General features: G+C 43.1%; 1 protein-coding gene across 1 annotated transcript in view; it reads right to left on the bottom strand.

Annotated features, from left to right (window-relative positions):
- Positions 1-1,629: 1,629 nt before the first annotated feature.
- ANTXRL (ANTXR like) overlaps positions 1,630-16,914 on the bottom strand; it is a 333,449-nt gene continuing 318,164 nt past the window's right edge. The window contains exon 18 of the mRNA XM_085608779.1: positions 1,630-5,966. Coding sequence (XP_085464905.1) covers positions 5,736-5,966 — 231 coding nt within the window. The 3' untranslated portion in view covers positions 1,630-5,735. The remainder of the gene's footprint in view (positions 5,967-16,914) is intronic.

The raw sequence follows: 16,914 nt of genomic DNA, 5'->3' as shown, positions 1-16,914 counted from the left end.
ATTCATGCATAGTATCCAGCTGTGGCCCGTCCATATGGGCAGACGGGCTACGCACCCCAATCTTCTTCCCGGCAAGAAGAGTGTCTGTCAGGCTGAACAAAGGTCAGCCTGACAGACACTCGTCTTGTTCAAGTCAGGCAGCCAAGAATTAGACATGTGCTAAATGCGCATGTTTCTGGCTGCTTGAGCTGAACTTTGCCAGGCTGCGGATTTCAAAGCCCTGTGGGCATGCTCTCCTTAGCCTGGCAAATGTGCTTTGAGGCCCTTCCCATTGTGACGAGTTGGAGCGTCACTGATTGCCTCAGACCTGGACACTTCAGTCAATCAGTGACACCTTGTCACAAAGGGTGGTGGGGTCAGTAGTCTCTCTAACTCCATCCCTCTCTGCCACGAGTGAGGAAAGGCAGCTGTTCCAACCCTCCTCAGACCTCCCTGGCTTCCCTCTCTACAGTGAAGGTAAGTTTTATGTTTTTTTAATGTTTGGTGTGTGCGCGTGTATGTATGACTGTATGTGCATTTGGCAGCCGTGGCCGGTCAGGTAAGAGCGAGGGGCGAGAAGGGGGGGGGAGATCCAACAGACGAGGGAAAATGAAAAATTTGAAAACGATCACGACTTACCTTGCACTCGCCACATCGCCGAAGCAATGCGGCGAGCCCAAGGTAAGTGGTTTTCTTTTTATTTCATTTTATTTTCCCTCGTCGTGGTCTGTCGACCCCCTCCTCCACCCTGCCCCACCGCTCTTATCTGCACCGGGTGTGGCTGGCATTTGGGAGTGAGTGTTTTGTGAATGTGTGTGCATGTGCGTATGTGTGCATGTGTGAATGCATGGGTGTGAGTGAGTGTGTATGTATGCCCCCCTTTGGTAAAGTTACCAGTCGCCACTGATAGTCTCTGTTGCTAAGCAGCGTGGTACATTTCCCAGAAATAAAAATAATAAAATATAGGACACTGAATTTTGGGAATAATTATTATTCTTTAAAAACTTGAATTGATATCCCAAAAGATGGGTTGCTTTCAAATTCACATAAGATTTTTTATGTTGATTTTGTTTGTGCATTGACTATTTCACCGGATGTGTTGTTCTCTCTGTATTTGTTTTGCAGATTGATTACTTGTCCTCAAAAGATTTTGTATTACTTGTATATGCTTATACTTTGCCTAGATATGCTAAACTACTAAAATTGTTCACCTTTATAGTGAAATAAGATCCAAATCACACGTATTTCACTTAAAAAAAGAGATAAACAAAATGAGAGGCCAGAAGATTGGTGAGGGCCTCAGTCACTTCTCTTGATCTAGGATTAGGGCCATTCCTCTAAGGCCATTTGTAAGAATCCCTTAATTAAAGGCATATAAATGGAATATGTGCAACATGTAAACATTTGATTTTGTTCGTAACCATTTGACTCACACATTGTACTGTGATATTTTGGCTTTCACAACTTTGCAGGGTTTACTAAGTGATTCTGATTAAATATCAGAGAATGAGGATAAAAATAGCCAAGGATCTGCATAAAAAATCTGATGAGGTTTATATGGTGCAGGCAAATGGTACAGCAAGGAAACCGTCAGCTAAAATCCAATCAGTGACTACCATTTATACGTTTCGGCTTCATTAAAATCAACCATTTTTGGCCAGAACAATTTATTGTTTTTGGGTAACAGAGATAAGATTACATTAATGTTTGATAAAGAAGACTTGCATACATGTTCCACATTCATTTTCACACGTTTTTGTAAAAGTGTCAGAAAAAGGGGCAGCGTCTGGGTTATACAATTGCATCAAAAAAGCAGTGAAGTCAACAGAAGGATAAACAGCTGCACAGTATATAGGATATGGCAGTACCTTAAAAAAATACAAATCCCCAGCTTCTAAATATCAGAAATAAAATGTCCAACACAAAAAGCAATCGCCTCTTATGATACACCCCAGCACTTGTTTCCCTCCCTCCCACAAAAAGTATTAGTTAAGTCTTTTAGCACCTTGTCTAAGTAAGAAATAATTCTCTCTATCTCTGCATTCAAGATATTGTTAGTTTGAAAAGAAGGATACAATTCAAAAACACGATTACACATTATTTGTACAGAAAATACCTTAGGAAGTAAGAGCGGTTGGTGTGAGAGCCTGGTCCTGCGAGCTCACACACCATGGGGGAGGACTCCTGGCCAAAAACTAAAAAAAACAATAGGGTCACAACTGGGCAAGGAACAGGCATACGAAGGCATGCATCATAATATTTGCACGCGCAGCTATGCATTATCTCTGGGATATTGAACACTGCAATAATTCACGGCCAAGAGTCTGCTGCCTTTGGAAGATATTAAAATTGCAATGATTCTATTAATGTAAACGTTCAATCTACACGAACTGCATAGAAATAGGCTTAAGAGCTTTTAGTATTCCGCTGAAGATTCATTCGCAGTGAAATGGCTCTGCAGAAAGGTGACATTTTAATTTATTTTTATTTATTCACTGGTGCTCTGGAAAGGCAATGCTGCACAGAGATTACATCAATTGGGACATGAAGTAGGAATTTATGAGTTGATGGCAATAGAAAATAAGCATTTGGGAATCATAGAGAGACTAGCATGTGGGTCACTGTTATTATCCCATTGACACCTAGGTACACCGTACATCATGCTAATACAGGTTTGTTCCAGTCCCAGTGATTTTATTGTTAATTAAGAGGCTGCTGGTTCTAACATAAAAGCATGGATGCCTGCTGCAGATTATGCACAATGCACAAGTCACATTTAGCTAAGAGAATGTTCTTTTTGATAAGGAGCGTCAGAATGTAAAAGGTGACTTCTCCTTGTTGTACAATGGGGTGGAGTCGGTAGTGTAGGTATGCAGAGTGCTTTCTTACGTGTATCCATTTTCTTGTGCATCATTAGTGATCTATAGGCTGCTTATGCCGCTTTAAGGCTGCCTCAGAAATGTCGCTACTGCACCGGTGGATGGAGGTCATATTAGGGATGTCTCAGTGTACAGGGGTGACTGGTAAACTCTGATGCACATTGAGGGAAAATCACATCTGGTAAAACCTCGGAGGTGGACCACATTTTAAAGTTTTGCTTCACATCGTCATCAAGGGCCAGAATTAGGCACGTCTGCCACAAGGGGTTGAATAACAGTAAAGAAAAGCAGGCAAATGCAAACAAGTTCAGTCAATGGGCTGTATGTATGCTCCCAGGACACCCCAGGCTACTCAGAGCCAACAGTGGACTTTAAGTACTCACTGTGTTCCTCCTTGAGGATTAAAATATTGTGTTGTACATTTAAAGGCAGTTAGGTAGTTCGGTTGTCTTTTGTTTGCGACATAACACTTGAATAACAAAGAAACTAAAAACACATGATATGCATTTAACAATAGCAGAACATGAAACGGAGTACACAAAGGCTGAATGGGCATCATGTGATTACAAATTGATGCCACACACACAGTTGTGTCTAAAGGTAATTGAGGTAAATCAAGGCAAAGCGGTCCTCTTTGGCGTCTGATTGGGCCCAACAATGTTGAAAGCAGTACAAGGTGTGGGAACCATAGGCACAAAGTGTGTGTCAGCACCTAGGGTTGAAGTTCAGGAGGAGTCTGTTGTAAGAGTTAATCAACAGTGTACAGTATTGGCTAAGCCCTGCATAGAAAAGTAGAAATGACTGTTTAAAAACAGTTTACTGTGCACACAGCCAGAGGTACCATGCAAGGAATTTAGCTGCTCAAATGTAAACATTTGTTCTTTTTATGGAAAAAAATATGCAAATTGCTTTAAGATATGCAGTTTTTGCAATGTCCTGGCTGAAACACACACTTAAACATGTCAAATATATAAAGAAAATCACCGTGTTCCACGGAGGTACCTTCGACGCTGTTGAATATTACATGTACCATATAGGTAGCTCAAGCAGGTAGTGAAACATGACGTACCCAGGCAGATATTACTTTGACACTTTGAAACATGATATTTTCCATAAAAGCAACTATGATACAGTGAAACAAAACAGACTCATCATAAAGGTAACTTTAGGTGGGTGGACACCTGGTGTGACAGATTTGTTTACCTCAGTGTGATGCCATAAGTGCAACTGGTATGCCCAGATATGGGTCCTGTGGTTAATGTGATACTGGAAGCAAGTCACACCCTACTGATGAGGCCCGAGAAAGCCAAATCTAGTCCAGCGTTTCTTGTGTTCCAGTTCGAGGGGCCCAGCCTTGCAGTTTGGATTGGACTGTTCCTGTTGGAGCAGGGTCTAGGATGATTTGCATATGATGGTTTCTCTCTGAGGAGGCATGGTGAGTATAAAAACAACTCACTGGAAAGTGGGCCCAAGTAAGCAGCAGTGGCTGAGATTAATTCAAGCCTTCCACACATCACTTTTTTGTTCTCTTCAGCGCATCGCCATAAGTGTGAAGGACATACAAAGATGTGGAACCAAGCTCACAGACCCGCTGGAACCAAACTTCACCTTATTGAAAAGCCCCAAATAGACTCAAACTTATATGCGGTTGCTTGTGTTCCAAATCAGAGGTGACCTGGTCTGGCAGTTCAGACTAGACTTCCTACTAGACCAGATGAAGGCTGATTTTCATATGGCTGGTTTCTCTCTGATGAGGCATAGTAGGCAACACGCAATGGACTTTATTGCTGTCTGAGTAATTACCAGTGCCTGAGATTAATTCAAGCATTCCACCCATCACTGTTTGTTTTCCATAAATTGCCCCTGAGAACATCAACTGTGGTGCCATCAAATTTGGAGAGCTGCAAAGTGACACTTTGCTTAGGGTGGGAAAATTCATGCACACGGCCCACGTGTCTCCTAGAGACAGCTCCTTGACTGCACATGCCTCTGACCAGGTGTAATTTGGAAAAGTACATGGTGATAGCTGTGGCACGGAAACTATGCTGCATTTAGACAGCTCCATAAAACAGAGAAACTTGACGTACCACTAAGAGTTGCTGTAAAAGATGGCGTGGCCTAAACAAATTCAGTGAAACATGGCATGCCGTACCAAGATACAATGAAACATGACACGTCCCTTGGAGATGAAATGAAACATGACTTTCTCTATAGACATGCACAGAAACATGACACACTCTATCGAGATGCAGAAACCATAACATGGCCCATGGAGTATCATTGAAACCTGACTTCCCCCTACATAGAGCCAGCGACACATGACATGCCCTACACAAATGCAGTGGAATATATGTCCCATAGAGATGCCTTACAGAGATGCAGTGAAAGATGACTTTCCCTACAGAGATGCAGTAAAATATGACATGTCCAACAGAGGTGAAATGAACTATGTTGTGTCCCAAAGAGATGTCCTGTCACATGACATGCCCTCCAGAGATGAGGACAATCATGGCTTTCGAAGCAGAAATGTAGTGACGCATGGCATGCCACACTGGTTCAGCTTTGCCACGCATTAAAAGAAGACATGCGAAAACAAGACAGCTCTGTGGGCCAAGCAATGATGCCACGGCTCTCATTTCAGTGACACATGACCAATATCATGGAAACAGCTCTGGGACATATTGAAAAATGACCATGTGGACGACAAAAGGCACCTGCACGTCCTTCAGAGAAGAACTGATGGCGTCAATAAATGTGACAGTTTTTTGCTGACCAGCAACAAATCTCAACTGTAAGCAGAAAAGAGAAGGCCAAGAATCAATAAATATGCCACCTTCAGCAGAACAAATCTATCAGTAAACCTTGGCACTGCAAGAGTTAATTTATGGGTTGTGGCGGTGGGCGAGAGGGAGGCGGCCCAGGAGGCAGTCTCGCAGGAGGCGGTCCTGGAGGGGGCTGTCTTCCAGGAGGCAGGGTAGACGGTTGCGGGGGCTGTGATCTGGCTGCGGTGTTGAGAGGGATGCTGTCCGTGTTTGGTTTTCTTGGAGGAGTGATGAGTGAGGTTGAGGTTCCGTCTGCTTTCACCCTAGTGAAGTTCATGCATCGCCCCTGCGATAAAAACAAAGAATATACACATAAAAAGACGGCTGTGGTTATATGGGAATTGTGCGCCGGTTCCCCAAGACTAAATTTATGAGCAGACAAACAAAGGCTGAAAGAAGAATGTTAGTAAATGATAGTAGTATAAATCCTTGGTTTTCTTGTATGCAAACTATTTCCTAAAATTATTTATGTGGCAGCAGAATCAGATTTTTTTTTATGAAAGACAAGCAACCCAAAGATCACCATTGAGCCGAATGCTGTGGAAGAAGAATTAATTGGAAGTAGACCTGGAGACTGTCAGGACAAGATATAAGGAGGTAGGAAAGCAGGATAAGGAATAAAAGGACATGAACGAGAAGACAGAAAAGCATGTAGGGTATCTTAGAGAGGGGGACAGAGAGGGAGACAGAGAAAGGGAGAGTAAGAGAGAAGAGGCTATCAGAGGGTAAAATTAAACATGTGACAGGTTACATACAGTTCCTAAAATGGCCAGTAAATCTTACCCCTCTTTACTCCTTCTGAATGAACTCAGATTTATATTCTCTCTGAATCAAACCTTGAATGTTTTTAATAACAATGCACTTGTGGGGAGCAGGGCGTGTAGACTGAACATTCAGTCTGTGCTCACAGAAAGTCAAGGAAATAGTGATGGAGTGCTTAGTAAAACTGATCCTTTCTCAACAGAGGTAGGTTTAGTCTTGTATTACAATATCGTGTTTGTAATATCGACCTACAAATATATATCGTGACCATAATATTGACTCCCTAATTTTTGGGGTAATGAAAGTTATTAATAGAAGATCTACACTTCCCCCGATTATATTTCTGGAGTCCATATTATGATCCGGGTATAGCTGTAGATGGATATTTCAGTGGTCAATATTGTGGCACACACCTGCGCGGGTCTTCCCTTTGAGGGAATCTAGCCTGTTAACTTCTCCTGAAACTGCACATTTTCAAGCAGGAGATTGAGGGGTGCACCTGGACTCCTTCAGACTCACATCAGACTGAACCTGATGCCTTCGATGTGACTGACGGAAGGAAACACATGGTTTAGGTTTGAGATCAAATCGTCAATATCACTAAAGAGAACACAACCTGGCTGCTAGGCTGGATTTTGAGACGGCTGTGTCTGTGCAGTAGTAACAAAATATTTTTACTTAAGAGGGATGTGGTCGAATTCAGCTATGGATTTGGACATCAGGGCAACCATTTTTCAAGCATGTGTTTTATTTGGTTTTTCGTGTAGAAACACAGATGAAGCTGCTCTTAATTTCAACCAGTGTTTTTTCTTTCTTCTAACATTGTTGCAAAGGCTCATGATGTAGTCATGTTTGAACAACATGTAACTCTAAAGTGTAGTTTCTTATTTTAGCAATATGTTATCCAGTCGCCAAAGGCTTGGGGACTACTCTGGATTGTAGCCATTTGTTGGATATGTTACTGGGAAGAAATACAAGTTCGTCCTAGTGGGATTCACTGGATTGTGTGACTCTCTTAGTGAGACGGTCCACAACACTGGAGGCATTTGTGTCCTGTGTGTCCACCGTGTGTACGTTCACCCTGCTAAGAATTCAGCAAAAAGCCTGAACCACCTTTATATTCTAGTAAGACTCCAGTGACAGATGTTCATGTCTGTCACTGTCAATTCATGCGAAGCACTTAATACACCATTATTATTAGGCCGGGATAATGTGCACAGTGAAATAAATCAGATCCAGGACACAAGGTGCAACCAACAAAAGCATGCGTCACTTGTGGCGTGTCTGTAAAATTAAATGTTGCTGTCTTCTATATCACCTAGCATTTTCTTCAGAACATGAACATCCCTTGGGATTCTGAAACACCATATTGGTCATTTATAACAACCATACAGAACCTGATATAAAAAACACAGGCACAATCAAGTGTTTAAAAAGTTTGCATTTTCCACCTCAACTATCACATATACCTGGGAAAACTCCACAAGTACAGCACCTTTTCCACCTTCTGCTATTTATAGGTAGGACTTGGAATATGAGCAATTAGAGAAGTAATAAGAGAATGCTCTTTCAAAAGTCTGGAAACATCCTCAAAATATGTGTGTGAATATTCACACACAATTCTGCACAGCTTTTCCAAAGCTTGAAACACACGTAAATTTACCAATAAAAAAACAATACAAATCCAGAGAGAAAAAAGGAGTTAGGAAAATGGGCTTCTCTACCTAGAAAAATATTTTCCAGGTGGTAAAAAAGGGGAAAGGAAAGCAAAGTTTGGGATTTTCTGCGAATGGAATATCTGCTGGCTTGGAGTATGCATGTCAAAAGATAAGATTTGTATAGATTCAGTGCCTAGACCAAGGATTTTACTGATAACGTGTTCAGTTCATTGGTTCAGTGCGACTGGGCACCATTTTGAATAGGAACATTAAATATTAATAGGCACATAAATATACATTACCTTAATGCAAGTAACCATAAATAAGTACTCCGAGCCTACTTTGATGATCTGCAGCACTTCACAAAACCAATAAATAAATACATAAAGTTTACTTGTGGAAATAAACGATTAAATAAAGATCACTAGAGGCAAGAAACAATCTTGATGCTGAGTAACAATGACCTTGCTTAGCAGTTTGAAACGAAAGTCACCATTCTGTTCACTACAGAAGAAATTGTGCGGGTCTGATGACTCAAATCTATAGTTTGCTGGAAGACAACCAGGCTATTGCAAAGACACAAATGATTTTCTGGGGTGCTGCACAAAACGCAAACTATCACACACAGACATGCGTACGCACTCTCCAACATTGCTGTTGCCCAAGAAGATGGAGCATTTTTTGAACTCATTATAGTGATGTGCAGCCCCTGTCACTCTGAGCATCTTCAGAAGACCCTGGGGACATCTGTTCTTACTTCTAAAATGAAATACAGGCCAATTTCAGCTGATGTTGGGCCAAGTAATTATAAAATGGAGCCAGAGACCTTTACATCATGAAAACCGAGACATAAGAGAGTCTCCAAACGAGTTTCTTCCTACAGATAAATGTATACTAAAGAGAAATAATGCCGATTGTAATCAGCTTCTTACATAAACTCTTCATGAACTCAGATCTTTAAACCCCAATGTAAGTTTTTGGAAGTCGTGGGTTACATCATGTCAAAAAGCGCGACCACACATAATGGAGTTAATCAATACTCTGCACAATAAGACAGCTTTGGGAAATCAGATAGTGTACTACACTTGGAGCAGTTTTATTCATTTTTAAGAAATTCTCAAAGAATCCCAGGAGGTTTCCAGGAATATTTCAACCATATGTTTTAAGAAGTAATCCAATGTGTAAAATGCATTCATGCAAAATTCTGTACCTTTATAAATTTGGCGGGAAGGTCCTTTTTGCAGATGTAAATTGTATTTGTCTTTCAAGGAACATATTTTACTTATGCATGTAGATCAAGCCCTTCCTCTGGGATCCAATGGAGCAGGGGGTACTTTTTCATAGTCCAAGTTCTTGACATTAATTTACCTCTGCATTTTGAAAGAATCAAATGTGCATGCCCGTGCAGAGTGAGAAAGGACAATCAGGAGGTAAATCCATGGCACACCTGGGAGTATGTTAGTGTTCGCCTACTTTGTACAGGACACTCCACATAAAAATCACCACAATCCTGCCCCTGATGCCAAACCTGTGAACCTGCAAATTCCACATTAACATCAGTATTTTTCAGAGGACTTTTCAAATGGAAAATGATACAGTCTTGATTGCACGAATCACAATTGAGATTTTATGTTTTCGAAACGCTTTGTGACTACCGCCCTTGGCCCATTATCCCTGCCCTTCGCCAAATCCATTGCAGGCAATAAACTGTGGCTCTTGAAATATTTCCACGCGCTCCCGGGAGTCAGGTGACATTATTACCTCGTTGACTGCTGTATTCCGGGCCACTTCCCGCTTCACTCCGAGCTGTCAGGCCGATGGCGCGTGCAACGAGCAATCAGTGCCCACGTCACGTGCAGCGCGCGCTGCTCCGTCGTGGCTGACAGAGACATTTACGGAGGTGAGCAGCTCATGAAATGGTTCAGCAAGCTCTATAATAATCTAGGAGCTCCGGAGAGCAAGAATGTGCGATCGAATGGCCTGTGAAATAACATTTAATAACTCCACTTAAAGGGTACCTAAGACCAGCAATAATATACCTTAACAGAGAAAATAGCCCGCAGCTGTCACCAAGCGCCCAGGCTCAAAGGACAGGCTTCTAATCGATGGGAAGGGTTTGATTTACTCCAATATTCAGACCTTAAAGTCTCCAGACAGGCTTCACTCTGATCACCGCCACTCGTTGCCTCTTAGGCTTACTACTTCAGACAGGCGATTTTATTTCAAGTTAATTTTAGCTAAATGATTTTAGAGGGCAGCATCACAGAGCCTTTACATGCTGCCCAAACCAGTCTCAAATTAAAATGACTCATTTCTTGATAAAAGTCTTGTTTCACTATATCATATTTTGTATTTTATTGAATGGCTTCTGAGCCTTCTCTACAAACATAAGTCATAGCATCACAACATTCAGCTGTGATTTAAGAACATACTGGAATGATGTACCGCACCCTCAACTCCTTTAAACTGCAACACAGAAGTCTTTCAATATTCCTAATTTCTTCAAATTGAACAGAGCATCTAGACCTCAACATATAATTCATGTGGGCACTATTTTCAGAGGTACTCGGTACACTGGCGGACGTTTACATTTATTTATTTTATTTATTTATAAAGTTTTATATAGCACAAACTTGACCCTAGAGGGTATCAGAGCGCTTTACAGATTAGTTAAATAAGTAGAAAATAGATAACCAAGAAACATAAACGATGACGATGTCCGTTGCAATCAGGAGTGGGACAGTGAGTTATAAACCAGTACTAGGACGGCGTGCAAGCCCTGGTTGGAGAACAGCTGGTCAGATCAGTATCCAGAGAATGAGTTTGTGGGTTCAGATCAGTATCCAACGAATTAGTTTGTGGGTTCAGATCAGTATCCAGAGAATGAGTTTGTGGGTTCAGGGTAGAGATTTACATGATGTTGGTTACACAGCAGCTGAGTACCTGACTTCTTTTGACGTGGGTACTACCTCCCCCATGCCCGGACATGACAGGCCAATGGCTGATGGCAGCTGATGGTGCACTTTCAGATTATTGGCTTTTATTTTACCTGCACCCAATTAAACGAGGTTGCCTACTTTCTTTCCCATATAAATCTGTGCTGTCTGCCATGACTGGACCTCATCATTTTCTCCCACGGTGTATGTGCGTGTGGAAGGGGGTGGAATGAGAAAAGGAGAGGATTTCAATTTTTGGCCGATGGTTACTTTTGGCTAACTGTTTTGCTGATGTGTGTTTTTAGAAAGCTATACTTAATTCCTCCGGATAAAGACAGCCTGTGAGACTCAGATAGCTGGAGATGTTGCTCAGAAAGCTGAGCCTGGGCGAGACAGTCTAAATCCGACTGAGACAAATCAACATTTCATCCTTTGGAAATAATATCAAAAGTGAGGTAGGTTCAGGCCTCTCAGTATCTTTTGTGGAACTCGGGTCAAGACATTTTTGCAGAGACCCACACTGGTTTTCTCAACATAAACCGAAAAGAATAGTTTCAAGTTTCAAGTTTCAAGTTTCAAGTAAAGATGAAAGTCAGTATTTTATGCCATCTGGTGGCAAGACCACGTTTGCTGTCTCATCATGCGTTTTTATTATTTATTATATAAGTAATTTTGCAGCAGGACTGTGGGGCCCTTAAAAGCGCACAGTTTTTAAAATCCGCGCTGCCCTCTTCTTGTGATGGACCTCTGTAAAAAATCCGCGCTGCCCTCTTTTTGTGATGGACCTCTGTATACTACAGTACCAACTTCGACCTACAGCACTGTGAGTTAAAGAGACTCTGATAGTCAGCACTACACAAGTTACTAAATGGAGATTTAGTTCTCAGCCAGAATGTACATTTATGTTTTATTGGTATTCTACTGCGAATATCATAAGACTTTACTAGTGCGGAGGTCAAGACAGTGTAGAAATTGGAGGTGGGCGAGCAGGGCCGGACTGAGAACCAAAACCGGGTCCAAGCCTGAAATCTGGGTCTGGCTCAGCTCGAGGTCCTGTTGGAAGTGGAACCTAAAGTCTATAAAAAACCTAACTTTCATTGGGCTTCTGCCTCCCTCTCTCCCCCCTCTCCTCAGGATGTGGTGTGACCGTCAGAGCCGACGACTTTCGATCAAGGGAGCCAGGTTCGAATCTCAGTTTCACCTCCACATCCTGTGATTATGGGCAAATCATTTACTCTCCCCATGCCAATGAACCATGAATGTGTCCTTGTGTAATGTAACCGGTGCTTGTTGGACCCTTTTTGCAGGGTCATCCCTGAACTTTTTGCCTTCCTCCTATATTTTTTATGACCTGTTGTTGGCTGTTTTATGACTCTGGGCACTTTACCACTGCTGATCAGTGCTAAAGTGCATATGCTCTCCCTATTGTAAATTGATGTATGAATTAGTTATTCCATGATTGGCTGATTTGGTTTACTTGTCAGACCCTAGTACAGTGCACCAGGAGTGCCCAGGGCTGGTAATCCAAATGCTGCTGGTGGGTTTGCAGCACTGGTTGTGCCACCCACAGAAGCAGCCTGTAAAAGTGTATCTAAGGCTTGCCATTGCAGAGCCTGTGTGCAGTCTGGTACTGCCATGCTGACTGGGCAAGTGCACCCACTTGCCAGTCCCTAAACCTTCCCTTTTCTTCATATCAGACACCCCTATGGTAGGCCCAATGGCAGGGTGCATTGTAAGTATAAGGTAGGACAAGCCCTGATGTGTGTGGCATGTCCTAATAGTGAATTACAGCCATTTTCGTTTTTCATTATTGCAAGGCTACCTGTTCCCCACAGGCCAGAATGGGAAGTTTGATTATTACATCTTATAATCCTAAGTGACTCAGGGAACACGGTAGAAATTCGAATTTAGTATGCCTGAACTCAGAATGGTAAAATATATCTTTTAGTGAAGTTGGTTTTAACATCCTGTGTTTGAAAATACCACTTTTAGAAAGTAGGTATTTTCTTGTCTAACCATCCAAACCTGCCTATGCTAGGCTGTGTATTCCTTGTCTGGAGTTTGAGTGACGGGGGCTGGGGAAATTCCAGGAGACAGGGTGAGTCAGCACAGGGCTGAATAGAGAGATCTGCATCTAGATGCGTGGGAGGGGTTGCACCTGGGACCTGAATAGGGCTGTGCCTTCCCTCCACAATGCTGGCTCCACCTCCTGTGGTGCGTCTGATGTCTCCGCCCTGCACTCTGAAAGGAAAGAAGGAGTCTTGTCAACAAAGTGCTCCAGGACTGACCAGAACTGGTTTGGACTAGGCAAAGGCCTCTCTGCCTTCGGAGAACAAAGAGAAACTGGGTATAAATATTGGGACCCAAACCCAAGAACTTTAGATCACTTTGGGAAACAAGAAGAAACCTTTGCTGAGGAGTGGAACCAGAGAGACTGAGAAGAGACTATCCCTAAGCTTGAGGGATTGGCCTGCAGTGGTTGCCTGACTGCCAAAGAGAGGAGAGAAGGAACTTTGTATACTTTATTCAACTTGTGAAGGATCTCCAAGGGCTTGAGAAAAGAGCTTGCCTCCTGCTGAAGTCTCAGGGACAACAGACTTCACTCACCAGATCCCCAAGAGTTCTTTGGAAGTGCCTTATGTTTTGCGAGGCTTTCTGAGGGATTGCGTGTCGCAAGGAGCTGGAAGCGCGACTCACGAGCAAGAAGCGTGTCGCCGAACTGCGGCTGCTGCTTCACAACACGAAGCGCCTTGCATCGCCGGAGAAGAGGATCGACGTCGCAGCAGATGCCGCTGCATCACCGGGAAGCGTGTCGCAGAAGAATCGTTGAGTCATCGCAGGTCCACCGAAGCGCCTCGCATCACATGGGGAGAGGATCGACGTCGCAGCAGACGCCGCTGCATCACTGGGAAGCGTGTCGCAGGGCCTGTCGTGGTTCATCACAGGAGAAGAGGATCGACGTCGCATCAGATGCCGCCGCATCTCCGGGAAGCATGTCTCAGGGCCTGTCGCAGCTCATCGCCGGAGAAGAGGATCGACGTCGCAGCAAACACCGCCATTTCACCAGGAGTAGTGTCGCAGGGCCTGTCGTGGCTCACATCGTTGTGGAAGCAACTCGCATCGCCAGGGGAGAGGATCGATGTCGCAGCAGACGCCGCCGCATCACCAGGAAGAAAGCTCCATCTTTGTTTCTTTGCACCAGATCTTCAAGGCATCACCGTCCTTGCAACATTTTCGTTGTCTTGCGTTACGCATCTTAAGGTACATTGAACTCTGAGTGTCGCATTTACCATCTTAAGAGAACTAAGCTAATTCTACCATTCTAAGTACAGTATTGTGGATTTTTGTCATTTGTGGTCTTGTGATAAGTCTATATAAAGCATACTTATTTTTGATGTAAAACTTGTGTGGAGTCCATCTGTAGTGTTGTCACTTGATTACTGTATGTGTTCACAAATGCTTTACACTCTGCCTCTGAGATAAGCCTGTCTGCTTGTGCCAAGCTACCAAGGGGGTGAGTAGGGGTTATTTTAGGAGTGTACCCCTTACCCTGACTAGACGCAAGGGCCCTTACTTGGACAAAGGTACCTACCTCTGCCAACTAGAGACCCCCAAATCTAACAGTGCTCAAGTAAAGTGCTCCAATGCCTTCGGGTCGAGTTTGTGCTATATAAAACTGAAGATGATCACATATGAAAACCGGGCCACGTACAAGGTTTACATGACAATTGTTTCATGGTTCATGTTTAAGAAACAGTCACTTTTAATAAGTACTTTTCAGTGCAGTGCTATAGTGCTATTAATGTCAAATCTTGCACATATTAAAGAAATCCACTTACTTAAAAATTAAAGAAACGTTATCGTACTTTACAAGAGCTCTGGCTCGACTCTCTCTATTAATTTGCTGGCTTGCCCACCGCTGGTCGAAATCTGCACATGCTCTTCGCCTACACCCTCGCCAAATCTGACTGTCATTCGTTCCTCTTGCAAACCTAGGAGGGAAGTTACTCCAGCTAAGGCTAAAGTAAATGTCCAACTTTTCCTGGCTAGAAAGGCATCATAAAGGAGTTTGGGAATGCCCCTAAACTTATATATCTGAAGGCATTGTCTTTGGTGTTATATGCTGACAACACCCAATTGCTGATAGTTTTCTCGAAGAAATGCAACACCAATTTGGACATGTTTAGAGAAGATCTGCTGGCTATCTCCGATTGGATGGCAGCAAACTGTTTACAGCTAAATGCCAGTAAATCGGAGATTCTGCTGTTCGGAAAGGACCGGGAGCTATGGTCCAAGCAATGTTGGCCAAACTGTCTCAAAACCGCCCCACTCCCTAAGGAGACGGTAAAAAATCTTGGCGTGTGGTTTGATAATGGCCTGACTTTCGAGAAACAAACGAAAGTCGTTGCAGGGGTCTGTTTTGGGCTCCTGCGGAGCCTCAAACCCTTGCTCGGGTTCTTCCCTCCTAAGGTACGCCAGACTATTGTCCAGGCATCGGTTTTATAAAGATTGGACTATGGAAATTCCCTCTATCTGGGAGCCAATAAGGCTAGCATTAAGCGCCTGCAGAGGGTTGAGAATGCGGCTGCACGGCTGTTGGTTGCATTACCCAGATCTTGTTCAGTGGCGCATGTTCTCCCCAAACTTCATTGGCTACAGGTTGACAAGCGTATCCATTTTAAGGCGCTGTGTATCTCACATAAGATCGTGTCTCGACAGGCTTCACCGGGGCTATCCCATCTGATAGAGCCCGCGTTCCGCTGACTTGGCCCAGGCTTGCATTCCCCGAGTCTGGAGAGCAAGGGCCGGGGGACGTTCCTTTCGCTATATGGCGGCGAAACTCTGGAACTTGCTCCCGACCCCTATCAGAACCATTCCGAATCATTTTGCATTTCGGAAGGCCTTGAAGACATGGCTTTTCCCTACATCTGCAGTCTAACCACTCTGTCTCTGTCCGTGGCTCGTGTTCGCTGGACCTTGGGTTGCGCTGGGACGCCTCGTCGCTGAGGCAGCCATGCGCGTTATAAATTCAAAATAAATAAATTCCCAAACTTCCATGGCAAACTACACTTTGGAATACTCACTTCCAGCCTTGTGAGTGAGATTTACAACTACAGGTTTCTCTGCACCAGTGGCAGAAAAATTGATTTACTACTGCCGGGAATCACTGTTATTTCTGAAAGGCATGATGAAAGGTATTTTCTGTCATAATCTTATATACTCGACGGAAGATAACTTTCTGAATATACTGCCTTCTGTCTATTAGCACAGAAGTGGGATTGAACCTCATGTTTCTAACCCTCACACATGTACTGGAAGACTATAATTTGACCATTCCCATAACACAAATCTGATTTCTTTGGAAACTTTTTGTTGTTGACTGAACAGATGCAGCAATCATGTTGAACACAATCATGGAAATTCAGATTCCAAAATAGAAAGCGTAAAATGCACCTCACTGACCAGCAAGGGATGGGGCACAGAGACATGTCTACATCTGTTTGAGAAGAAAAAACTGCCGGGAAGATACATTCAAAGAGGTTATTCCTAGAGCATACCTTCCCTTCAAAGTTCTCCCGGTCTTCTATCATTATAAGCTTGAACCTGCCATTTTGTTTTGCATGAGCTTAAAAAAAGAAGCAGAAAAATAGAAAAGTAGAAGAAAGAAACAGGAGGTAGAGGAGGTGGGAAAATAAGTGGGGATTCCATGCTCCTCAGAGCTAACATCTAAAAAACACAGACAACCATTTTGGTGTTTTTTTATTTTTTATTTCAACTAAATATCTTTTCAGAGTTACTGACTACCGCCATACGTAATCTTCACTGCGCTATGTTCTTAGGTCTCATTTTAAATATTCTTATTCTAGATCATATCTGC

Source organism: Triturus cristatus, chromosome 1_2, assembly GCF_964204655.1.
Source record: "Triturus cristatus chromosome 1_2, aTriCri1.1, whole genome shotgun sequence".
Lineage (NCBI taxonomy): Eukaryota > Metazoa > Chordata > Amphibia > Caudata > Salamandridae > Triturus > Triturus cristatus.
This window is presented reverse-complemented; position numbering and strand designations above follow the sequence as displayed.